This window comes from Belonocnema kinseyi, chromosome 5 (genome assembly GCF_010883055.1).
Source record: "Belonocnema kinseyi isolate 2016_QV_RU_SX_M_011 chromosome 5, B_treatae_v1, whole genome shotgun sequence".
Taxonomy (NCBI): Eukaryota; Metazoa; Arthropoda; class Insecta; order Hymenoptera; family Cynipidae; genus Belonocnema; species Belonocnema kinseyi.
The window spans coordinates 78,587,770-78,615,730 of NC_046661.1; the positions used below are offsets into that span (position 1 = coordinate 78,587,770).

Here is a 27,961-nt window from a genome sequence, read left to right on the forward strand (position 1 = left end):
AAATTCAGAAAAATTAAAAATAAAAATGTCTTGCCTTCCAAAGTAAAACATCAAAAATTTGTAAAAACAAAGAATTCCTCACTCACAACTTAATAAAACTGTTGAAAATAAACAATTATCCTCTTCCAATTCAGAAAAAAATTAAAAACAAAACTTTCCCCCTTGCGGCTCTATAAAACATAAAAATTGAAAACCAAAAATTCGGCCCTACTAACACAATAAAAATTTTAAGAAAAAAAATTACCCTCTTTCAATTAATAAAAAATTGAAAATTGAAAATTCCTCCCTCCCATCTCAATAAAAATGTCAAAAATAAAAAATTTCCCTCCTCCAATTAAAAAAAAAATGAAAACCAAAATTTCCTCCCTTCCAACTCAATGGAAATGTTGAAAAAAACTCTTAATCTAACGATTCAAGGCTTTCTTTTTCAAACAATTCCGTTTTAAAACATATACTTTCGCATATTTGAATTGTAATTGCTCATTTCAAATAAACAGTCAAATATTGCAAAATATTTAAAAATTGAATCGGATTTGAAATTGAATACGCTCATTTAATTATCAATCTAATTATAAATTTATTCTAAAATTGAAAATAGTTAATAATTGTTTAAAAACGGTAAATTATTGAATTTTAAATCGATTCAAAATCGTCCTTAAAGTCCATTATTGTTCCATTTTTAAAACTTAAACTGCAATTTAGTTTTAAAAACATTAATTAATTTTTGTTTTTAATTGATCAACTTAAAAAGCATTTTATCAGAAATTCACAATTGCAATTGCTTTTAATTTTTAATAATTTAAGTCAGCAAATCTGCATTTAAAAATTCGTTCAATTACAAATTTACGCCTAAAAATTAAGACATAAAATGGACCATGTTTAAAAAAAATATGTTAAAATAACGCATTCTAAATTAACGTTTAAAATATTTTTTACGCATAGCATTTGAAAATAAAATACATTTCATCAGAAAAAAACACACAATTTGTATAAAGATTAGAATTTCCTTAAAAATATTTAAATTTATTTTTCAGTTTTGCTCCTATAAATATTTAGGAAATACATATTTATTATTCAAATCAATAAATAAATCAAAACCTAATCCAAAAATAGAGTAACTTTAAATGGTACTCTTTTTTCATTTTGTTCAATCTACAATCTATAAAGTCTTAACTAAAAAAGCAAAAGTTCATTAAATAAACTTTACGAAATAAATTGTTTAAAAAAATGAGAAATTAAAAATGCAAAAAAAAAAAAATGGCAAAAACTTCACTTTTAATTCTTGATTCTCCCTTCAAATCGCAACAACAACAAAATTCCTTAGAAAACGTGCAAAAATAAAGAAATATTTTGTGCAAGAACTGTGCTCTCGGTAACAATTTGAATGTAACGAAATAAAAAGGTTTATAAATCCTATACATTCGAATAGATTTGAAGAAAGTAAAAAGAAATGAAAAAGAATCTGTTTCAGAACAGAAAAAGAATGAAGATTCTTTACATTTAGAGGAGGAGCTCGTGATTTCTGATTTGTAATTTTTGTCGACAGTGTGTAGTAGACAATTAAATATATTTTATTATATATTCCTAAAAGTCGTGGGTGTGTTTACTCGCGATTTATCGCGATACTGTTGTCCTCAAAGTTTAAATCTGTCCTGCAAGGATAAACTTGTTTCATATTTCCTTCCATATCTACAACTTTCACCTGCTCTACTATCAGTTTGTGAAATTCTTCAGAATCGCTCGAGTCTAGTGAGCACCCTAGTCCCAGGGTTACGAGTTCCTTCAGGAACTGGTCCATTACTTGTCTAAAAAAAACACAAGTTTTTACAATTTTTACTTCCAAAGATTTATCATTTTAGTTGGAAATTGATCTTTTTTGGTTCTAAAGAGCACTTCTTGATTTCAAGCTAAACTAATTTGTAAAAATATGTTTTTCGGTTAAAGATTTATCATTTTCATTCACAATTCATCTTTTTGATTGAAAATGCAATATTTCTATTTGAAATATCAGGAATTTTTGAAAGTATCTATTAAAAAAGGAATGTCTTGCAACGAACGATTCTAATTTGAAATGGAACTAATTACATAAAGTGGAACACTTTAATTTTTAACTTTTTAAATTGAGCTTAACCGATTTTTTTCAGAAAGTTTTAATTCAAATGCTTTGCATAAAATAATTATTTTAATATAAAATATTGTTAGATATTCATCTTCTGGAAAATTCGTTAAATTTTTTAATGAAAATTAGTTTTTTTAATTGAAAATTTGTCTTTTTTAGTTGAATATTTGTGTAATTTATTAAAAATTCGTCTTTTATGGTACGAAATTAATTTTCTTTGACCAAAAACATATTTTTTAGATGAAAATTCAACTATCAGGTTACTAATTCAGGTATTTTGTTAAAATACCTATTTTTAAGAATTACATTAAATTTCTTTGATTTTTTCTTCTTTTTGAAGACATCTCTTTGGTTGAAAATTTAACTATTTTCTTTGGAATTCGTTATTTTCTTAGGATAACAGTACATTTTTTTCGAAACATTTATTCTATTATTTTCGTGAGAAAATTTCGGTTAAAAAATCAAATATTTTCTTGAAAATTTATATTATTTTATTGTAAATTAAACTATTTGGTTAAAAATGCGCATTTTTATATAAAATTCAACTGTTTGGTTGAAAAAGTCATCTTTTTGGTTGACAATTTAACAATTTCCTTAAAAATTTGTTGTTTTTTTTTTGTCAGTTGAGAAATAAATTTTCAAAAACAAAAAAACGTATTTTAGCCAATATAACCAACAAATAGTACAACAAAAAACTATATTTTATTAAAGTACATAAATTTTCTACTAAATAATTGAATTTTTCACTTATAAAGTCTAAAATTTCAACGAAAAAATTTAATTTTTAACCAAATAATTGAATTTTAAACTAAATTGATGAATCTTTGAACACAAAAAAAAAAAAACTATTTCATAAAGTAGTTTAATTAAAAAAAAAAAAACAAATTTTCAACAAAATAATTAAATTTTTAACTAAAGAGATGAATTTTGAACTAGAATTATGAATCATTAAAAAAAATAATTTTCGACATTTTTTTGACCAAGAGAATTAATTTAGTACAAAAAAAGAGGCAAAAAATGAATACATTTTTAAACAAAAAAATCAATTTTCATCTAAATAGTTTAATTTTCAATATGAAATAGATTACCTGTCAGCAAAGCAGTTCAATTTTCAATAAAAAAAGATTAATTTTTAACCAAATAGTTACATTTTCTGAATTTTCATTTAAAAATATTAATTTGCAGACGAAAATTGAATAGTTAAATTTTTTAAATAAAAAAAAATTATTTTAGTCCAAAAAATACGAATTTTCAATCAAATAATTAAATTTTTAACCAAAGAGATGAATTTTGAACTAGAATTAATAATCATTAAAAAAATAATTTTCGACATTAATTAATTAAATTAATTAATTTTTAAAAAATCATGAATTTTTAAACAAAAAAGATCAATTTTTATCTAAATAGTTTCATTTTTAATACAAAGTAGATCAACTATCAGCAAAGCAGTTCAATTTTCAAACAAAAAAGATTACTTTTTAACCAAATAGTTACAGTTTTAGAATTTTCATTTGAAAATATTAATTTTCAGACGAAAATTGAATAGTTAAATCTGCAAGTAAAAAAAAATTATTTTAGTCGAAGAAATACGAATTTTCAACAAAATAATGTAATTTTGAATCAAAAAGTTGATTTGCTGACCAAGAAAATTAGTCGAATACTCAAAAACGACAAATTTGTAATAAATTAAATTTGCAACTAATAAATTTTTGGAAATAAAGTTAGTGCAGATATTAATATTAAATTCAAATAGAAATTCTTACTAATTTCTAATATTTCAAGTTAAACCAAGTAGTTAATTTTGTAACCAAAAAAGACAATTTCTTAACGAAACATGTAATAGTTGATATTTTTTAACCAATATGTGTTTGCATTTGAAATCAGTAAAAGTCGAATTTAGTTTTTAAACATTCAAATTTTCAAATAAATAGTTAAATCCTCAATCCAAAGAAAAATTTTGTTAACCAAACAATTGCATTTTTAACCAAAAATCATGAATTTTCATTTAGATGAAAATTGATCTTTTTTGTTTGAAAATTCATGCATTTTTCCCCTCTTTTTTGTACTAACTTAATTCTCTTAGTAAGAAAAGTTTCGAAAATTATTTTTTTTTTTTATGATTCATAATTCTAGTTCAAACTTCATCTCTTTGGTTAAAAATTTAATAATTTTGTTGAAAATTCGTATCTTTTGGACTAAAATAATTTTTTTTTTACTTAAAAAATTTAGCTATTCAATTTTCGTCTGAAAATTAATATTTTTAAATGAAAATCCAAAAAATGTAACTATTTGGTTAAAAATTAATCTTTTTTTTATTGAAAATTGAGCTGCTTTGCTGGTAGGTAATCTATTTTAAATAAAAAATTAAACTATTCAGATGAAAATTGATCTTTTTTGTTAAAAAATTCATACATTTTTTCCCTCTGGTTTGTACTAAATTAATTTTCTTAGTCAACAAAAAAAATGTCGAAAATTAGTTTTTTAGTGATTCATAATTCTAGTTCAAAATTCATCTCTTTGGTTAAAAATTTAATTATTTTGTGGAAAATTCTTTTTTTTTGTTTAAAATTAAACTACTTTGTAAAACAGTTTATTTTTTAATGTTCAAAGATTCATCGATTTAGTTAAAAATTCAACTATTTGGTTAAAAATTAATTTTTTTCGTTGAACCAATTTTCGTTGAAATTTTAGACTTTATAAGTGAAAAATTCAATTATTTGGTAGAAAATGTATGTATTTGATTAAAAAATAGTTTTGTTGTTGTAGTATGTTTTAGTTGAATTGAACTGGTTAAAATACGTTTTTTTGTTGTTGAAAATTTATTTATCAACTGAAAAATTAAAGACTTAATTTTTGATTGAAAACACATCTCTTTTAGTTAAAAATTTGTGTATTTTGTTGAAAATTCATCTTCGTAGGTAAAAAATTCAGCTATCTGGTAGAAAAATCAGCTATTTAAAAAAAAAATTGAATTACTTTTTTCGAACTTTTAACTATTGTCGTAAAAAATAAACTGTTTTGTTAAAAATTCGCCCTTTTGGGTTGAAATTTAGATGAAAATGTAACTATTTTTGGATGAATTTAAAACTTTCTTGCTTGAAAATCCTACAATTAGGTTGAAAATGCATCTTTTTAGGTTGACAATTCAACTATTTTGTTCGAGAATTAATTATTTTTTGAAAATTCAACTGTTTTGTTCAAAATTCGTCCTTTTGGTTTCAAAATTTATTAATTTTTTTAGAAGTCGAAATATTTCATATTAAATTCAATATGGTCCATCACTTATCTGGGAAAATAAAACAAAGTTGAAGATTCGCCATTATAGTTGAAAATTCAACTATTTTTTGGAAAATTCGTTTTTCTTTTCTTTTTGTAAAAACTTCCACTTTTTTGGTTAAATTTTAATCTTTTCATTAAAAATTCGACCATTTGAATGAGAATTCATCTTTGCAGGTTGAAAATTCAACTATTAGCTTAAGAATTCAAATATTTGGTGAAATTTTGAATTAGTTTTTCCGAAAATTGAACCAATTTATAAATTATTCGTCTCTCATTAGGTAGAAAATGAACGGTTTGTTTGTTAAAACAACTACTTTGTTAAAAATTTAACTATATTTATGGAAATGCAATATAATCCACCTAAAGTAATAAATAAATTATTTTTAAAGAATACTCTACCTGCAAATTTGCTGTGAAGTCGCGCTCGTGACTTCCACTAACATATTTTTCGTACTCGCCGACATTTTTGTAATATCGCTATTTGTAATTGGTGGAAAGGAAATGACTTGCATCTCGTTATCGAGAAGACACGGAAAAAGTGGCTTCCCTTCAATCAAATACAAATACTTGTGAATTCCTGAATAAGCATTTCGCTTTTTCTCCTTTCGCAAATTCTCCGCTTCTGTTTGCAATTTGCGGAAAAGAGCCGCACCTGAGTAATTTTTAGTTCGATTCAGAGGCTTGATTTGAATCTCTTGGGGTGGCATTGCCGTGTAGGTGATATTTCCTGTAAAAATAATACATAATAACGAATATTTCTCAATTTGGATAAATAAATCAGGCCACGGGGTCATATAAGAAATTTAAATAGTGTCATTAGTATCATACATTTTGAAAGATATTATCAAAATAGTAGCACGCTATTTTTTAAATAATTAATCGAGAGGTTAAATATTTTGGTAATCTGGTATAAAATATACATCTTCCATACACTCGCGTGAAATGCTGCGAATCTTTGAAAACCCCTGAAAGATTTAAAATCCGTTGAAATCCTATATGAACTTCTATAATCTGTCGAGATCTTTGTTAAATTTCGCATTTTTTAAAACCAAAAAGGATAAATTTTCAACTAAAATGACGAATACATAACTGAAGTACTTGAATTTTCAACCAAAAATATCAATTTTCAATTAATATAATTAATATTTAACTAGAATACTTGAATTTTCAACCAAAAAGATGATTTTTTGACCATAAAGACGATTTTTCAATAAATTACATAAATTTTCAACGACCAAGTTGAATTTTGAATGAAAAATACAAATTTTCAACGAAATAGGTAAATTTTGAACAAATAAAAAAAGATCAATTTTTAGCCGAAAATGGAATAGTTACATTTTAAGTTTAAAAAAATGAATTTTCAACCAAACTGATAAATTTCTAACTCAAATGATGAACCTTTAACTGGAATAGTTGAATTAAAAAAAAATGAATTTTCAACCAAAATTACGAATCTTTATCTAGAATAATTTGATTTTTAACCAAATATACGAATCTTCGACCAAGAAGATTGATTTCTTTAAAAAGATAAGATTTTTAAACAAAAGAAATGAATTTGCAACTAAAAAAGACAAATTTTCAACCAGAAAATATCAATTTTTAATTAGAATGATTAATATTTAACTGAAATATTTTAATTTTGAACCGAAAAGATGAATTTCAAAACAAGAAAATTAATTTTCCACCAAAAATACTATTTTTCAACAAAATGCATGATTTTCAAAGAAATAGTTGACTTTTGAACCAAAAAATATCAATTTTGTACAAAAAATTGAATAGTTAAATTTTGAGTTAAAAAATTTAATTTACAACCAAACTGATGAATTTATAACTAAAATGATGAATCAACAAGTGGAATTTTTTTTATTTAAACACAACAAGAATTGAATTTTCAACTGAAAATTTTTCAACAAACATTGGAATAGTTTAATTTTCATTTTTTTAAATTAATTTTTAAAAAATCAACCAAAGTGATGAATTTTCGAATAAAATAACGAATCTTCAATTGGAATAGATGAATTTTTAACTTTAAGATTCCGCCAAGTCCCTAGTAATTCCTTGAAATCACTTTAGTTCTTATAAATCCTTAAGTCCTCTGAATTTTTTTGTACTCCCTTCAACTTCTTTGAAATCATTGAAAACATTTCAAAATTGACTAAAAGTAATTAAAATCTCTTAAAATCCTTAAATCATTGAATTCAGTTTAATCCCCTGAAGTCTCTTAAAATTTATTTAAATCGTTAAAATTTCTTGTAAATCTTGAAACGTTTTTGAATGATTTTTAAATCCTTTAAAAGAAAATCTTAAAATCCCGTGGAGTCCCTATAGTAATTCCTTAAAATCACTTGAATTTTCAGAAATTCGTTGCGGTTTTTTTTTCAATTTTTCATTCATTTTCTGCGTTAATGAATTGTCGGACGAAGAATGGTTTGATTTGGTGTTTTCAAATCTTTACATCATCTTCTGCATTCTTTTAAAATCCTTTCAAATTTTTTGAAATCGTTAAAAATCTCTGGAGAAATCCGAAGATCACTTAAAATATTTTAAAATCCTTTAAAGTCTCCTTGATATAACTTTATTTGATATAAACATAGTTAAATTACTGATTATCGAAAAGCATTATGATATAATTCGCCAGCAATTGAGGTTATAAACTTAATTACGGCAAATTATAATTTTTCGTGATGGACTGCCTAATCGCACATTTTCCAAATTACCAACAATAATGAAATAAATGGCTCTTCTTTCTTAAAACCAAAGCTATATCACGATTTTTTTACTTAATTTAACCGAAAATTAATTAATTTTAGGCAAACTCCTTTCTAAACAACACTTGCCGACCAAGCGTGACGTAATATTAGAATACTCAATAGATGAATTTTTAACAAAACAGTTGAACTCAGAAGTTTTCTTTTCAACCAAAACGGATCAATTTTCAACTAAAATGATAAATATTTTACTGGAATACTTGAACTTTGAAGTAAAAACATGAATTTTCTACTAAAATGATGAATCTTTAACTGGAATCATTTTCAACCAAATTCAAATTCAAAATAATTCAACTAAATACATATATTTTCAAATAAAAAATGAAAATTTTGAATCAAAGAGACACATTTTGTACTAAAATGATAAATATTTAACTGGAATACTTGAAATTTCAACAAAAAAGATGATTTTTCATCAAAATACATACATTTTGAACTAAAATGATGAATCTTTAACTGGAATAGTTGAATTTTAAACCAAAAATATGATTTTTCAAATAGACTGATGAGTCTTTAACTGGAATAATTTAATTTTTAACCAAAAAGATGTTTTTTTTCAAACAAGAAGATTTATTTTCTACTAAAAAGACTGTTTTTCAACAAAATACACAACTTTTTAGCGAAGTAGTTCAACTTTGAACTAACAAAGATTATTTTTCAACCAAAAATTTTTATTTAAAACTAAGAAGGTATATTTATTTTTTTAAAATATTTTGTTTTACTAAAATGATAAATATTTTACTGGAATACTTGAGTTTTCAACCAAAAAGATGAATTTTTAAAAAAGAAAATCAACTTTCTACCTAAATAACGATTTTTCAACAAAATACATCAGTTAAAAGAATTAATTTTTAACCAAACTGATGAATTTCTAAATAAAATAATGAATCCTCAACTGGAACAATAGAATTTTAATCAAAAAATCTCATTTACGATCAAGAAGATTCATTTCTACTAAAAAGAGACGATTTTTCATTAAAATACATGAATTTTTAACTAAAAAAGGTAAATTGTCAACCAAAAAATGCATAGTTAAGTTTTCATTAAAAAAAATTAATCCTCAACAACATTTTTAAATTTTTAATTAAAATGATGCAATATTCAATTAGAATACATAATTTTACACTTAAAAAAAAATTATTCACAAAAAAAAAATTTCAAAAAAATAGTTACATTTTAAAAAAAAGTCAGGAATTTTTACCCAAAATAATAAAACTTCTACTGGAATATTTGAATTGTAAACCGGAGAAATGAATTTTCAAATAAAATTATGAATCTTTAACGACTAATGGAATATTGCACTGAAATAGTTAAATTTTCTGTTAAAAAAAGTTCAAGTTTCAACTGGAATAGTTGAATTTTCACTAAAAGAAAATTAATTTTCAAAAAAAGAAAAAAACGAATTTTCAACAAAATAGCTCATTTTTAACCAAAGAAATAACATTTTATTTAACATGACGTATTTTAGATAAAAACAACATCATTTTTAACATAAGCTAAAGAATATTTTTCAGTCAGGAGAGACAAAAAATTTCAAATAAATGAATGTTCAAACTTGAATTTTCTACAAAAAACCTATCAATTTTTAACTAAAAATAGAAGAGTTAAATTGTCTGTTGAAAAAATTAATAAAAAAAAAAGAATTTTCAAACAAAAAAATAGTTCAAAACAGTAATAAAAAGCTACTTTGACAAACAAAGTATAATTTTTATTCAATTTTAGATTGCAAAAAAAATTAATCAAGCCCTAAAAAAAATTCTCTGACCTTAAAAAAAAATCGCTGACATATCTGGTGTTCTTCAGGTATTTTCCTGAATTAATAGAATCGCCAGGAAAAATCAAATAAAAATACAAGACAAATAAAAAATTACTAACAAAAATAGTATATCAGGGTAGCCTGAAACTTCAATTTTTTTAAATTCTCTAACCTTACTCTGACCAATTTTTCAATTTTCAAGACCAATAATGTTTAAATACCAAAATTTTGATCTTGCAATATTTTAATCATACAGTATTTCATACATAGAATAAAACGATTCCGAATTCAAATGAAAAAATTTCAAATTTATTATCCTTGCCCGTCATTTAAAGCACCTCTTACATAATTTTTTTTTTACTTTTTTTAAAATTTTGTATGGGATAACTTAGTTAAATTTCAACCAATTCTAATCAATAAAACCTCATTACAGGCGAAATTGAACATATTTTAATATATTGAGATCAAAAAATGATTGAATTTGAACAATTTTAATTAAATTATTGTTAAAGTTTGAAAAAAATCGAAAATAAGTGAGAAATTTCAAAATATTTTCTATTAACTATTTTTTCTTTAAGACAGTTTTCGTGCAGAATACAAATAATTTGTTTATTATTTCAGTTATTTATTATAAATGGAATGAACAAAAATATTTGAGAAGTTAACAATAACCATTGCGATAACTAGCAGTCATTCGTCCAATAGCCTAAAACATTTTCAGTACAGAAAGATTGTTTTCTATGCGAAAGGGCCAAAATTTTGAATTTGTTTATAAAAATTTAAATTGTTATATTCTATCAAATATTATTAAATATTTATTATTTTAAAGAATACCTGAAATCGTTCTGGTGATTGAAGGAAATTATAATTTGAAAATTTTTAATATTTTGCCACAAGAAGTGTTTATAACAATGTCTATTATAAACTTTTAAATTATTATTGTAATTAAATGTCATTTCTACATTAATATGAAGCACTTTTAGCAAAAAATTTTTTTTTACCGATAATAAGACTATTGGTCAATTTGTTCATAAGATTTGTTTCCTCCCACTGTGTGTCGCTTCTTACCAATTTTCGAAAAATTATTGCATTTTAATAAATGATGGCTTATTTTTTCGGGAAACAATTCTCTACATTTTTTCTATTTCTAATTTTTAAAATAACTGAATAATCTTAAAATTGAATTATTTGTAATAAAAAATAATTTCTTAAAAAAATGTTCTAACGATTTTAGCCATAGAAAAATTTACATTCAAAATTTAAAACAGAGTTGTAGAGAATGTTTTTCCGGAAAAAATAAGCCGTCATTTATTAAAATGCAATTATTTTTTCGAATTTGGTAAGAACCGACTGTCAGAAAAATTTAAATTTCAAAAAATATAGTTAAAATTAATGTTTTTTTGTTGCCAATTTTAACATTTTTCATAAAAAAATAATATTTTTTATTTTAAATTACATCAGCAGAATCCCTATGAGAGAAAATATATGGAAAAAGAGTATTTTTTGTAAGGCTCATAGTGTACTTGTTTCACGCTCTAATGGTAAAAAATTAGGCATAATTCATAAGATTTCAAAACAATCCAAGTTAAACTCAAAAGAATTCAAATGAATTAAAAAAAAATTTGTAATAAAAAATATTTTAGTGACTTCCGTAAAATTGAAATGAATTAAGAAGAATTTAAGGTAAGCGAGAAGAACTCGATGAAATTCGTAAAATTAAAGACGAATACAACAAAAATTAATTAAATTGCAAATAATTTTAAAATATGAAAAAACTTCATAGAATTCAGTATCTTTGAAATGAGCTTAGAAACATTCAAGGGAATTCAAAAGACTTCGGGGTGAATTCCAAAAAAATAATTTCAAAAAAGTGACTAATGACTAAAAAAAAAATTCAAATGAATTTGAAAATTAAATTGATTGAACTGATTGAAAGTTTTAAGTTTTAAAGATTTCAAGATGGATTAAGCAAACACTTTTTAAGAATCCTTTGAATTGAGTAGAATAGAGTGAATTTGGAAGAATTTAAAAGAACTTAAAATAATTCAGGATAAATTAATAAGAATCCTGGGCAAATTCCAAATAAATTGTAAAAAATATTTGAAATCTTTGAAATGCTATAAAATTTCTCCCTGCTTCTGAATAATCAATTCTTTGAATCTTAAAACCTTCTAGATCCTGTAAAATGCTTTTATATCCTCCTAAATTCTAGGAGATTCTTTACAACCGCATGCAAAATTTTTCAAAATTCCGTAAAATGATCAAAACCCTTGAAATTGTTTAAATATTTTGAAAATGCCTTGAAATATTTTAAAATTTCCTAAAATATTTGAAATCCCTCTCACGATAAATTAAATAAATACTTTAATAAAGTAAAAAAAACATCGAATTAAGTTAATTTAGAAAAATTCAAAAGAATTCAGCGAAATTCCTAAACATAATTTTAAATCTCTTAAAATCTTTGAAACTCTAAAAAATCTCTTACTTAAAACAAAAAATTCTTTAAAAAACACTAAATTATTATTAAATTTCGTAAAATTCCATGAAATTTGGTGCTGTTTCCAGATATCCTGGAAAATTTATTAAAATAACTTAAGAGCTTTAAAAAACCTTTATAATCATTAAACCCTCAGAAGCCTTAAAAAACCGTGAAATCTTTCAAAATATCATAAAACTTTTAAGGTCCTGTATAATCGTTCCATATCTTCTGAAATTCTAGAAAATTATTAATTCTAAATATTTCAAACGCTTGGAAATCCCTTGAAATTAATGAAATTAATAAAAAATTCCTTGAAGTCTTTTTAAATTCCCAAAAATATTTAAAATCATACAAAATATCTCTCTTCTCGTGAATAAAATCTTTAAAATTCACTTTGAAAATATTTTTTGATAAAAATTCATCCTTTTTGGTAGAAAAATAGTCTTTTTTATTTTAAAATTCAAGGATTTGTTAGAATATTGAAGTATTAGGTTAACCAAAAAAGGTGGATTCTTATAAAAAAAATATAATTGTTGATATTTCAACCAAACCATATTTTAATTTCAAATTGAAAGCAGGAATTAATTTTTTTAAAACAATGAATTTTCAATCGATTTGTTGAAGCCTCATACTAAGCCGATTAACTTTGAACCACAGTTGCATTTTTGCTCAGAAAAGATGAAATTTAAAATTAAAAAGATATATTTTCGAACCAAAAAGACGAATTTTCAAGAAAATAGTTCAAATGTTAATCAAAAAAGATTTGTTAGCCAAGAAAGAAATTTTTTTTAAACCAAACTGTTGAATTTTCAAATCAAAAAGATGAGTTTTCTTCAAAACAGTTATATTTTTAACTCGAAAATATAAATTTCGAACAGAAAAGTTAATTTACTTGATTTATTTAAAAAAGTAGATCAATAATATTTTACGTAATTCTTATTTATTTCGAATTCTGTAGCGCTTATATTTTATTCTTTAAAAGATTCGCTGCAAATCTCATTCGTACGTTTTTATTTTAAAAAGTTTATCTATGACAACCTATTGTTTACAAAAATATTTCATAATCCCTAAATAAAAGTTTCTTAATAAAAACGTACATTAGGATTAAATAGTTGTAACTTTATTATATTATTAATTAATATTAACTAAATTGTGCGAGAAAAACATTAAACCCTAAAGACTATTATTAAATAAATAACAAAAATTGTGAAATACTAATTTGAAAAGTTTACCTCAAGTTCTTTTCCAAAACAATAAAATATTATCCTCGATTTTATCAATCATTGTTAACAACGTTTTTTTTAGCTTGAAATAACTTTAGTTCATTTTTAATTTAAAAACAAGTATAATCAAAATTCCCTTTTCTATTAAATCTTAAGCTAAATTTCATGAAAATAGTTATGACGAAAAGCAAATTTTTAAATGAATTCATTAAAATTAATTCAATTTCTTTACAATCTATAATTTTACTTCTTTTTTTAAACTTGAAACTTTTTTACACTACAATTTTTTAAAATTTTTCAAAATAAAAAAAACTGCCCTAAACTCTGCCAGAAAATAACTTTAAATTTCCCTAACAATCTAGAGCATATTTTTTAAAGACATAAAAATTTGTTGTAGACTTCCAGATTCTTTTTCGAAAATTTCTTGGAAATACTTTGAAATATTTTAGAACATTATCCTAAAGTTAATTTTTCAAAATAAAAAACCATTAAGCTCTTTTTCTGGGAGTCTAAAGAAAATTTTTTAATTCTCTTGAAATCTTTCGTAATTTTAATTCAGCTTCCTTTTCCAAATTCTTCAACAATCTACATTTTAAAAAATCTGCCCGCTTGGCAGGCACATGCTCATGGCGCGCGGCTCGCTTCGCTCTCTAGTTTGAGCGCGCCTAGGGCCCGCGACTGTTCATTCTCGCGCTTCGCGCTTGATGCACAGACCACAATGCAAAATTTTCTAGATTCTATGTTAAAAATTATTATATCAAATGTCTATTATATATTTTTATGTGTACCTTGGTTTGGTAATGCTTATTCAGATATTGCAAAATAATGTTCACATTTTATTTTTCCTGGTCCTAATAGGACCCTGTTGTGGTTGTTTAATCCTTATCCTTTTTTTAAAAAATATATAAAATTATAACAAATACTGTAATTCAAACCTCTCATAAACTACAATCATAAAGTAAAGCTGAAACTTTTTTTTTTAATTTGACATTAAAGAAGGTTCTCAAAGCACCTACGGTCTTGACGATTATATTTTCATTGCTATAATCGCGCTTCGCGCTCTACTGTTCGGTTATACAGGCTCTAATTTTTAAAAATGTGGGCTTATCAAAAAATTCGGTTAAAATAGTTTAAAAATATGTTTGCTATCTAGTGAAAATTTTTGGATCTATGAAAAAAATTATTTTTTCTATTTTTTGAAGATTTATTAAATTTCAACAACAAAAATTTCAAAATTTTGAAATTACACTCAATTTTTATTAATTTTGGTTCGAAATATCTGATTAACGAACTAGCCTTTATTTTGGGGACCTTCAGAAGTGTATCAAATGCGGACTCGACTGGGCAAATTCTTCCAAAGTTAGCGTGGCTACAACATTCAGGTAACCATACATACAGACATACAGACAGACGTAAAGACAGACAGCCAACGACAACATTTTATGATTTTCGGATTCTGTGCGCGCCGAAACGTAAAGATCCGTTAAAAACCAGAGATCAAAAATTTGGACGATTACATTACACTAACGTTTTTAATTTTCATCCAAATTAAAAACTTCATTTGGAGAATTTGCGAGTATTTTTGTCAAGTATCAGAGACATTGACAACATTTTCTGAAACTTGAAAAAAATGGTCTAAAATGTTGAAAAAGCTATAATTTTTTAAATTGTATGCTAATCGAAAAATGCGGCTAGAATAGTTTGAAATGTATTTGGTATCTACTGAAGATTTTGAATAAAATTTTTGGATTTATGAAAAAAATAATTTTTTTCTATTTTTTGAAAATTTTCAAATTTTCGAAAAGTATATAACATTTCCAATTTTCATGAAAATTAAACATTTTATTTGGACAATTTACAAGTCTTTGACCCATCTATGAGAAACTTTGACAACAATTTTTATAAGTTAAAAAAAATTGAAAATTTTGAAAATGCTATAATTTTTTAAATTTTGGGCCAATCGAAAAATTCGGGTAGAATAGTTTTGAAATATATTTGGAATCTGGTGAAAATTTTGAATGAAATGTTTGGATCTATAAAAAAAATAATTTTTTCTATTTTTTGAAAATTTTCAAAAGTTTAAAAGTATATAACTTTTCTAATTTTCATCAAAATAAAACATTTTATTTAGATAATTTGCAAGTCTTTTACCCATCTATAAGAAAAAGGATTAAACAACCACAACAGAATCTTATTAGGATCAGGAAAAATAAAATGTGAACATTATTTTACAATATCTGAATAATCAATGCCAAACCAAGGTACACACAAAAAGAAATTGTAATAGGAATTTGATATAATAGTTTTTAACACACAATGTAGAAAATTTCTCATTGTAGTCTGTGCACAAATGTGGAGGGTAATGCAAAGAAATGTACATTTCGTTTTTAATTTTTGCGAATCTATTCAAGATTTCCATTATTTTCGATTCTTTACAAAATAACTGAAACTTCTACAAATCAAACAAATTTAATTCCAAAAATTGTTCTAAAATCTTTCAGATTCTTTATCGACATACTTTAAAACATAAAATTAACCTTTTAAAATAAAATCTGAATAATTTTGAATTTTTCTAAAATCTTATTGTCAATGTGGTAGCAAAATAAAAAAAATCGGAATAAATGATATATTAATTTCAATTCTTATCAAGACTTTCGAATTGAAATAGTTACAATTTAGAAATTCTCAAATTTTGAACGGGTCTAGAATTGTTTGGTCAAATCAATTATTGTTCAGATTTCTATACTTAGAGTACAGATCCATTTAAAAAATAATTTATATTTACAGTTGATAAAATTAAACTGTTTTTAACAAAAATTTTCAACTTCAAATGCTTTTAATTTTCAATTGTTAAAATCTTCAAAAATGTACTTTAATTTTTTTGTGAAATTTTTTAAATCGAACTTGGGCAGATTTTTCTTCTGAAAATTCGTAAAATTCCCGGTTTAAATGATATAATAATTTATAAAAATCACAATTTAACAAATTACCTAAAAAGCGGTTGAAATCAAAGTTGGATAACATTTTTATTCTAAAAATTTGGTAAAATTCCTGGTCAAAAAATAAATTCACTGTCATTTCCCGGTTTTCCCGTTCCAGCGGCCACCCTGACACTTTTATGCAAAAATTAATTTACATCTTTCAAATTGTACCTGCTCTTTCTAGTTCCAGTTTTCAACGCCAGGCGGCGAAATGGTAGACCACCATTCCCAATTATGTGATTTTTTTTTTTTAGAATAAGACCCTTTAGTTCATGTTTGCTTAAAAAACAAGTATAATGAAAATGACCTTTTTGTCTTAAATCTTAAGCTAAATATTATGAAAAGAGTGATGTCGAAAAGCAAAATTTTGTTTAGTTCATTTTTTTTAAACTTGAAAATTTAAAAATATATTAAGAAATCATATTTTTATAATCTAAAGTACAAAGACGTTGTTTTGAATTAAATTAAATAATGCCCATTATTCAGAGTTAATATTAACTTAATATTAAATTGTTAGAAAATAGTCTCATCAGTATAATTTTTTTCGAAATAATAGAAAAATCGTCTCCTCGCTACGAAAAAAGTGTAAATAGCCTGATGAGTCCGAAGCCTGATAATTAGAAGAAAAAAATGCAAACCTGAGACGAGGAGATTTAAATCATGAGTCGCTAAAGTAGCAACCTGCCTTTTCTCGCAAATGCCTTCGTGAAGCTTCGTTTGCAACTGAATAAACTTTTTGAAGCTCTCTTCCGTGAATGTCATATTCCTGACGATACAGGCAATAATGTGAGGTCGAACTGCTTTAACTTGTTCGGTGATTGCGATCTTTGGAGCCTCGTCTGTTACTTTAAGCACTTTTAATTCGTGGGTTAATTTTTCAATGTTGGCAATGTTCTCATTTTCTGAGGATTTATTAGATTTCTTCCCCTTTTTTGACTTATTTCCGGCACCTCCGCCAGAATCCCCGTCGGATCTGGCACAGTGTTGTCGCACGTAGTCGAGGACTTGTTTTGTGCGACATTGATCCACGAGCTTTAGCAATCGTTTGTCTGAGAGACTGTTACCTTTCAGGTTCAAGTCCTTTAGTTTTGTGCAGTCTGCCAATTCACCAGGAACGACTAGAAAACAAAGAAATGGAACGACTCTTGTAAAAGGAAATTTTATTCAGATAAATTTTATTAACTTTATTAAATTTAAAAAAAATAATTTTCAGGGTGGCCACACGTTTTCCAAGTTTTGAAAGTTTCCAAGTTGTTTTAGAATAATTATACTTTACAGGTAGTCCATATTTAAAATTCTACAAGACTATCCAGCCGTTTTATCATTTTATCATTATATCATTATCATGATTTTTAAAATGATGTGATACTTATTAATAATATATTTATCGTTTTTTAAATTTCTATAATTTTCATTTAAAAATATAGTTTTTAATGCCCAATTAATTTTGTGAGGCTTCGAATTTTAAATTTAACAATGTTGTAGTTTCAAATTCAAATATTCAAAATGTCAGGACAATTCCGTTATTAAATAATTCAATAATTAAAAGTATACAATAATATACGGATAAAAATATATAAATAATTAAAATAATTAAAAGACTTCATAGTCAGTTTTGAATTTATTAATTTTATATGTAAATTGAAAGCAATTTAGAATTGAAAACCTAAAAATTGTACAACATCAAAAAATAGAATCAAATAAATCATTTAATATTGAAAAATATTTGATTGGAAAACTTTAAAAATGAATATCAACTCCAAAGAAAGATTTGAAGTTCAAAAATTTGAAACGGAGATTAATATAAAAAAATACAAGAATTAAGCTATCAGTAATTTAATGATTTCGGTCATTTTAAATGGTTACAATTTTAGAGTTCTGAATTTTCATTTTCGACGCTAAATATCTATTTTTTCCCTTTCATATGTTTTAATTTTGCAATTAAAATTGAATTGGTTCAATTTTAGAAAGTATAATTAGAAATTTAAAAAATGGTTAGTTTGTAAGCAATTAAATTTCTTTTTTAGTTTTAAATGAAGTTCGCATTCGTTCAAGTTTTTAACTTTCGGAGGAGACATTTTTTATTTTTAATGTTTCCTACTTAAAATTACTATTTATTTTGAAAACTTTTTCAGGATTCAAAAGGTTCTAATTTTTAATTATTTAATTTTGAACAGTTTTAATCATAAATAATACATACAAATATAATACATAATAAATACTTTTAATTTTTAAGGGCCAAAATTTTAATCTTTTAAAATTAAACACCGGAGAAAAGAATTTCAAATTAAAATTTAGGAAATTTGTTTATTTCATCCGAACAAGATGACTTTTCTACCTTAAAAGATGAATTTTCTATCCAAAAGAACGGATTTGTGAAAAAAAAGGTTTTAAAAAAAGTAGTTCAATTTTCAACACAATAATAAAATGATCAACAAAATAGTTCAATTTTTAAATACATTGTTCAATTTTCAACCTAAAAAGATAAATTCACCAAAGTGGTCGCACTGTATTTTCAACCACATAATTGAATTTTGTAGAAGCCCGTTGAATTTTCCATAAAAAAATATGAATTTTTAATCCAAAAGGACGAATCTTCTGTCCAAGTTGACACATTTTCAACAAAATAGTTTAATTTTTGATCAAAGAAGGCGACTCCTTAACAGAAAAGTTAATTTTTGAACCAAATAATTGAATTTTAATAACAAAAAAGGACATACAGCTAAAGATGAATTTTCAATTAAATTGAAGGATCTTCAATCAAAAAATTATTTTAAACTAAGTGGTTCAATTTTAAACCAAAAAATTGAATTTATAAAAAAGTACTTCAAATTTCAACCCAGAAGTCAAATTTTTCAACTAAAAAGACGAACTTTAAATCATTGAAAATTTTCAACAAAAAAGTTTATTTTCTAATAAACGGTTGCAATTTCAGAGAAAGAGAAAATTTTACGTAAAATGCTTTTTTTTTAGTAAACAAAAAATTCAAAAGTTGAATTTTTAGTTTAAACAAAATTAAAGTTGAGTCAACAAAAATAAAGAATATTAAACAAATTGGTTTTATTTTCAATCCGAAAGATAAACATTTGTATTATATAATAAATATGTAACTATAATAGATAAATTATCAGCCAACAAAATTAATTTTCAAAAAAAAAAGAATATTCAATTAAAGATGAATTTTCAACTAAAATGAAGGATCTTCATCCAAAAAATTATTTTTGATACATTTGTTCATTTTTCAACGAAAAAAGATGAATTTTCAACTTAATCTTGTAACATTTTTAATATTTATTCTTTTATAATCGAAATAAATCTTTCGAATTCGATTCTAACTCTTGAAGTCCTAAAATTTTTTAAATCCTTTGCAATCTCTTCAAATTATTAAAATATATTAAAAACCATTTGGAATCATTTTAAATACCCTAAAGTCCTTTGAAATGTTTGGAATTCCTTTGAAAGTTTTGAAAACTCTTTAAAATTGCTTCGAATTTTTTAAATTATTCTAAAATCTTAAAATACTTCGAATCCTTAAAAATCGTTCAAATGATAAAAATTTATTCAGAAGTTCGTGGAATCTTTTAAAATAACCTAGAATATTTCAAAACCTTTGAAATCTTTTGAATTCCTTTGAAAGTTCTGAAAACTCTTTAAAATTTCTTGGAATTTTTTAAATTACCCTAAAAACGTTTAAAATTACCCTAAAGTCTTTCAAATACTTCGATAACTTTTTGAATGATTGAAAGTTATTGCTAATTTCGTGGTATATTTTAAAAATACCCTAAAAAATCTTTCAATTTCTATGAAATCCTTTGACACCTTTAGTTACTTTGAAAGTTCTTTAAAATGTTTCGAATTTCTAAAAATACTCTAAAAATCTTTAAAACTCTTTGATATGTCTTCTGATCATTGAAATTTGTTTAAAATTTCAAAGAATCTTTCAAAATATCCTAAAATATTTCAAATCCTTTGATATATTTTGAATTCCTTTACAATTTTTTAAAGATATTTAAAATTTTATTTTTTATTTATTTTGAAAATTCGCGAAATCTTTTAAAATATCCTAGAATATCAGAATTCCTTAGAAGTGCAAAACCCTATGGAAGCCCTTCGAATGATTAAACTTTATTAAAAACACCTCTGAATCTTTTTAAATACCAGAAAATATTTCAAATCTTTTGAATTTTCTCGACAATTTTGAAAGCATTCCAAACTTTCTCGGATTTTTTAAATCACCCGAAAATATTTTTAAAACTTTGATATCCCTTTAAATTATTTAAATCTATTGAAAGTTTCTAGGAATCTTTTAAGATATCATGAAATTTGGAATTCCTTTGAAATTTTTTAAAGCTCATTAAAATTTCTTCGAACTTTTATAATTACCATTAAATTTTCAAAATTATTCTAAAATCTTTCAAATACTTCAGGATCCTTTCGAATTATTGAAATTTATTAACAAGTTCATGGCATTTTTTTTTAAATATTCCAAATCGTTTGAAATCTTTAGAACTCCTTTGAAAGTTTTGAAAGCACTTTAAAATATCGTCGAATTTTTAAAATTATTCTAAAAATCTTTAAAATTATTTGATAACTGTTTTAAGTATTGAAAATTATGACGAATTTCGAGGATACTTTTAAAATATCCCAAAATATTTCAAATCCGTGGAAATCTTTTCAATTTCTTTGAAAGTTCTGAAAGCTTTTTAAAATTTCTTCAAATTTTTAAATAACTTCAAAACCGTTCAAATATATTTGGACATTCCTTGGAATAATTAAAATATATTAAAAATTTCGCGGCATATTTTAAAATAACCTAAAATATTTCAAATTCTTTGAAATATAACAAATTTTGAATTTTTTTAAATCACTAAAATATTTGCAAACATTTGATATCCCTTTAAATTATTTAAATCCATTGAAAGTTCCTTGGAATCTTTTGAATTACCCTAAAATATTGCAAAATAATTCAAGATAACTTTCATAAATATAAAACTGAATTCAATAGTGGTTATCCCGTGGATTAATATATTGGCAAAAGTGGCTATTGATATTTTCATTTAAAAAAGTAAATTTAATTACTTTATCTTAAAGTACTTTTTACAGAAATTCACTGAATTTGCCATTTTTTCAAAATCTCTGACCTATCGTCACCCTGATTCATACTTGAAATTCCTAACCTTAAAAAATGGACCATTCCTATAGAAAATCCAATCAAAGAACTTACCAGCAATTTTATTATCAGCCAAATCGAGTAGTTTCAAGGATCCCAAAACGTTGATGTTGGCCGGAATTTCCTTGATCAAATTTCCATTCACTCTGATTTCCGCAAGGTGCACGAGTTCCGCGTAACAAACATCGGGAAAATGATCGAATTTATTATTTGAGAGATCCAACAAAGCCAATTTTAGATTAGAAGCTTGCGAGGGCAAATCAGTGAGAAGATTCGATCCCAAATTGACAGTAGCAAGCTGCGGCATTCGGCTAATTTCCTGAGGAAGATGTGACAGCTTGTTCCGGGAGCAGTCGAGCACCTTGAGTTTGGTTAAATTTTTTATCGAACTCGGCAGTTTCTCGAGATTATTTGAATGCAACACAAGGCTGGTAAGATTGACAAGTTTTCCAATTTCTTCTGGAATTACTTGCAATCCCGTCTGGTGGATATTCAAAAAATTCAGATTTTGGAGGTTAAAGAGCGCCGGATCGATTCCAGAACTTGATATCTTTTTTGATATTGTTGGTCCAGACAAGATCAATTCGTGCCGGTTTTCCTTCACAGCGACGATAACTTCATTCCAAGTGTCCTCGGTTAACATCTTCGCTGGATGATTTCCAAGAGTCAAAATTTAATTTTGAAAAAAGAGATTTGTCTTCGTTTTTTGACTTTTGAGGTTAAATCACGGCTTGCGGCGGCGAAAACGCGAATTGCGAATTGTAGACATGTGTTTACATCACGTGATCTCAGTCTTCACCACGATGTTGCGTGGCAAATTTAAAAAGTAATGTTAATTACAACTTTAAAGTATTAATCAACTTTGAACTGATGTTCCTGCTTTGCTGATGTTTCAAAATTTTTGCACAAAGTGTAGATTTTTGCATAATTTAAAAAAATAAGCTTTTTACGGTCCTTAAACTTTTCAAGAGAATACAATTTTTTAAAGATTCATATGGAAATTTTAAATGACTTTTTATTTAAAAAGATTAATTTTAAGAGAAAATTGACAAATATTTTCAAAATTGTCCAAAAGTTATGTGAAAGATTTTTGTGCAAATTTTTGTATTTTTCAGGAATTTAAAGAAAATTGAGGAAAAATATGAATAATTAAAAAATTCAAAAGATATTAAAATGTTTTCAAAACATTATTTAAAATTTGAAAAAAGTTTAAATAAATGTAGATTGTGAAATATTAAAAAAAAGAAACTTTTTAAGGTTTTTGAAAGATTTCTAAATAACAAACAAAACAAAACGTATAAGATTCATTGGAAAATCGAAAACAAAATGTATATTTCTCAAGATTTTTTGAAATATATTTTTCAACTTATTATGAATTTTTATGGAATACTAGATGATTATGCGCGCGCTCACTTTTATACTCATTTTTATAATTTTCTCAATTTTCTAATAACAATTCATTTGTTAAAATTTTCTGAAGACTTATATTCTTGTTGAAATTAGATTCTGAAAGAATGAATTCAGTGTATCAATGCATCGTAAAATGTATGAGTACTATTATTAGGGAGCGTTCATATATTCCGTACCGTTATTTTAAACACTTTTACCTTCTCACACCCTAACTACAGTTACGTAATATTCTCTTTGTATCATTTTAACAAACTTAACAGACGTTTTGTAAATAAAAATAGATTTTCAGGATGAAGTGCGGTATAGAAATAAATTAAACAATATTTTGACGTAACACAACAATGCTTTTTAAATATTTTTTTAGTTACACATATTTAAATTTATTTACATGGGAAGAAGTATCAGCATTTTTTCAAAGAATTATATAAGTTTTATTGTTTTCATAAGACAATTAGGAAAGTTTTTTATATATTCAAGATGTGTCCAGAAAAGAATGCAGAAGATTTAAAAAATATATTTTTTATTTTACAGGATTTTACAAATTATTAGAAAAATTTCAGCCTTTTCCAAACATATTTAGGTCTTTTATAATTATAATTCGCCAATAAAAAATCTAGATTAAGAAAAATATATATATTTTACGGGATTTTACCAAATAATAGGAAAAGTTCGAGCCCTTTTAGAATTAAATATCTACACAATACTTCTTAAATTCTTAAAAATATTTTTATCTGACTGGAATTTTTCTTGAAATTTAGAAAAGTTATTTAAATTCTAATCTACTGCCTAAAATATCCCCAATTTTTCTAAGAACTTGAAGTCAGACGTTAAAATTTTTAACGTCTGGCTTTCTTTCTGTTTAAGAAATTTCACATAAATCTGCATTTTTTTAAATTGTCTGCAGTTTAAAAATCTTTTTTATTCTTGTCAATTTTCGCAATATTTATAGAATTTTATGGTTTAATTTATTTTTGTATTTTTTAATGTTACAAAATTAAAACATTTTGCTTTAAAATCTTCTACCCTTTCTCAAAATTTAAGGAAATATTTGATGTTTCAAAATCTTTTTTGAACTTTCTGCTGAAGCTCATTTTTCAAATTAAAAATTCTTAAGAAATTGTTTTGGGAACCTAAAGAATTTATGTCATTATCCTGAATTTTCAAAAAAGTCCTAAAATATCTTATAAATTTTTATTTTTTTTTAATGGTGTTAAGACTTGTAAATAACTCTTAAATTTACTAAAATTTGTTCTAAAATTATTTATTTTGACACGATGTGGCTTTAAACACTTGTTAAACTTTTTTTACTTTATAAAATAATATGAAAAGTTTTTGAATCTTTTTTAATGAGCTTTTAGAACTCATTAGTAAAAAATTGTTTGAAATTTTCCCATGAAAGTAAACTATATATTTTTCCTTCTCTTGACGCCCTAAACAATTAAGTTTACCTAAATTTCAATAAAATCACGGAAAATGGAAATAATTTTATTGAAATCTTCCATATTATTTTTTAACAATTTTGAAATCTTTAAAATTAACAACTATTATTTCAGAATTAATTATAAACTGCTCAAAATTTCCGCATAACTGTTTAAAAAAAAATTATTCTCAAAATCTTTCAAGTTTATTAAGACGCTTCTATTGTTCTAATTCTTAAAATAAGTTCCGTGGATAATTTTATTTTACTTATCTTTTTGAAAATTAAAAAAACGATTACTCAGATGTAAAAAAAGAAAACATTTCTTTCTTCTTAAAAAATCCGGAATTATAATATGGCATTTCAGTACATCAGAATCATTTGAAAAATGATCTAATTGAAATAATATAATTGCGAATTTAAATTAACTTTTAATATTCAAATTATATTCAATATTCCATTATATGAACTTTAAGTCAATAATTAAATTATGTTACTTAAATTTTAGGAACTGAGTTTTAATCTTTATTTAAATTTATTTAACATTTACATTCAACATTTTACATTTTATTTAAAAAAATGTTATTTAATCTTAAGCTTTTAAACTAATTCCTGAAAATGTAACTTTTAGTAGAATCAGTTGTTAATAAATTAATCAGTTCATAAAATAAAGAACATGATACAATTAATTTCATCGTAACATTCAAATAATGTTAACATTATGTGTATATTCTCCTTTAAATTTTGATACAGCATTTCCATACGTCTAATTTATCAGTAACCTTTGTCACTAATTCAAATCAACATGAAGAAAGTGTGAAGAAAATTATCAACTAATAATTAATTAAATGGTTCACAACATAAAGAGCATCAAATAATTTCACTGAAATAATAAATTTATTTGTACTCTACTTTATATTTTACTTTTTAAAATGTTTTCTATACTTCTAATTTATTAGTAACCTTTGACACTAATGCAAATCAAGATGAAGAAAATGTAAAAAAAATTATCAGCTAATAAATAATTAAATGGTTCACAACATAAAAAGCCTCAAATCACTTGTTTCATTGAAATAATAAATTTACTCCTATTTTATATATATTTTAAACTTCTTTCCTGAAAATCTTAGTTATTAATAACCTTCAATACTCGTTTTTGTAAGAAACAAAACACTTGTACATATGATTTTGACAATTTAATTCATATAATCGTTTCAAAACATCATCAACATTTCGAGAAACTATATAATTCTAATGGAAATAGGTTAAATATAAATATGTTTTTATTAAAAAGCTCATATCTTATATCAATGAATGCAATTTTCATGTAATCAAATATCGTAAAAAATTAATTAGCTAATAATAAGTAATTATTCTGTTCATAAAATACAAGGCGTTAAAGAATTATTTTTATAATGAATTATTCAAATAATTTTTATTTGGTGTTTTTCTAAAAATTTGTATTATCAATAAAATGTTTAAATATTCCAGAAAAAAGTAAAATATATACGCGGATCATTCAGAAATCATCATTCCGATACTCATTTCACAACAAAACAAAAATTTGAATAAATAATAAAATAAAAAATTTTGTATTTAAAATATTAATAAAATGTTATTGTATCAATTATAACCGGTATTTAATAATATAACATTCTCGTAAATCATCAATTTGTTAACTCAAATTTAAATTTTAAAATTTAATCTTTAAGTAATTTAACATGAAAAGAATTAAACTATAATTTTCATTTAAAAATTGAAATAATTTCCCGTGTCCCTTTTTTAATTTTCACTTTCATTTTTGAAAATTTGATCGCTTGGCAACTTTTGATACTTATCGGGGAACAAAATTAAAACACGTTTATAAAAATTAAATGCAAATAATCATTTCACAACATCAGAATTATTTGAAAAATTATTTAATTAAAACTGTGGTATTTGAAGTATTAATTCACTTTTATCATGGACATTATATTCAATATTCAATTATATAATCTTAAGTAAATTATATATATATTCTTTTTAGTTTCATAATTAATTAATCAGTTTACAAACTAAGAAGCATTAAACAATTATTTTTATTTGTACACTCAAATATTGTTTACATTACATTTTCCTTTAAATTTGAAGCAGCATTTTTAGACCTCTAATTTATTAATTACCTTGTAAATTGATTTTTAAAAAAATTTAAATATACAGGATGGACACGCTGGGGCTTACATACAAGGCGAGTTGAATGCTACCCGCATTGCACTACAATAGGGGAGAAGCCTTTATACAGGGGTATTTTCGTATTTCGCGCCTTTAGAGTTGCATTCGGATCGGCCGTTCGGCCAAGTCCGTGCATCTTCGGATCAAGTTTATGGGTATGTTCCGATTTGAGCAGTTAAGAGTTATTTAAAGTTTCAAAGTTGGCAATGCCAATGTATAAGCATAGGCTGCCGGTGCGCAATGATGCCTATGCTTATACATGGCATTGCCAACTTTGAAACTTTAAAAAACTCTCATATACTCAAATCGGAACATACACTATGATAGTTTCAATGGTTGCGTTCGAAACTTCAAATGGTTATGTTCAGATTCACCTGTTTGTCCTAATCGCTGTCAGTAAATGTAGGCAATGTCAATATAAAGTTTACGCATGTAGTATTTTATTCACTTTATTTGAAACATATCCTGTCTATTCAAAACATACCTTTTCTATGCAGTAGAAATAAGCGTTAAACACCATTCACTTTTCGCCCACTGGAAGCGCAGAATATTATTACTATTTTATAGTATTTGTCACTCAGCAGCCATTTTATAATTTTATTGGCACAGAAAAAAATGACGTTTACTTCTCAGTTCAGATGTCTCACTTCATCATTAATAAAAAACTTATTATTTGTAATTACTATATAATATAACTTATATTATTTTGACTCTTGTATCCGTTTGAAGTTTCGAACGCAACCATGGAAACTAACATAAACTTGATCCAAAGATGCACGGACTTGGCCGAATGGCCGATCCGAATGTAACTTTAAAGGCGCGAAATATGAAAATACCCCTGTATAATGGCTTCTCCCCTGCTGTTGTGCAATTCGGGTAGCATTCGACTCGCCATGTATGTAAGCCCCAGCGTGTCCACCCTGTATGTAAATATAAGTTTGAAAATGAAATTCAGAATATGATTTCACAATTATCACAATCATCATAAAAATTCATATACTTGAAATATAAATGTTTGAAAGAAAAAATAAACTTCGATACAAAAGGTATGAGCTAATATTTAAATACATAATTTGAAACTAAATACAGTAGAACCTCGCTTATCCGAGGCCGCATTATCCGAGTTCGCGATTATACGAGGCTGAAAC

At 24.5% G+C, this 27,961-nt stretch overlaps 1 protein-coding gene across 2 annotated transcripts; it reads right to left on the reverse strand.

Moving 5' to 3' along the window:
• Positions 1-1,002: 1,002 nt before the first annotated feature.
• Positions 1,003-27,322, reverse strand: LOC117173380 (leucine-rich repeat-containing protein 47-like). Of its 2 annotated transcripts, XM_033361906.1 has the most exons (5): positions 27,298-27,322; positions 21,830-22,568; positions 17,244-17,723; positions 5,798-6,125; positions 1,604-1,805 (listed from the first exon to the last, which is right to left on the reverse strand). In XM_033361906.1, the coding sequence occupies exons 2-5, from the start codon at positions 22,416-22,418 to the stop codon at positions 1,604-1,606; spliced, it is 1,599 nt and encodes a 532-aa protein (XP_033217797.1). In that variant the 5' UTR covers positions 22,419-22,568; positions 27,298-27,322. The 2 variants fall into 2 exon arrangements, with proteins under 2 accessions (XP_033217798.1, XP_033217797.1); XM_033361907.1 differs by lacking the exon at positions 27,298-27,322 and having other exon boundaries at positions 1,003-1,805; positions 21,830-22,418.
• Between the last annotated feature and the right edge of the window lie 639 nt (positions 27,323-27,961).

Coding starts and splice junctions, on each gene's coding strand:
- LOC117173380 (XM_033361907.1), bottom strand. CDS start 22,418: ATGTTAACCGAGGACACTTGGAATGAAGTTATCGTCGCTGTGAAGGAA. Junction 17,724..21,829: donor GGCTGATAATAAAATTGCTG/GTAAGTTCTTTG, acceptor TTTGTTTTCTAG/TCGTTCCTGGTGAATTGGCA. Junction 1,806..5,797: donor ACTTCACAGCAAATTTGCAG/GTAGAGTATTCT, acceptor TGTTTTTTTTAG/ACAAGTAATGGACCAGTTCC.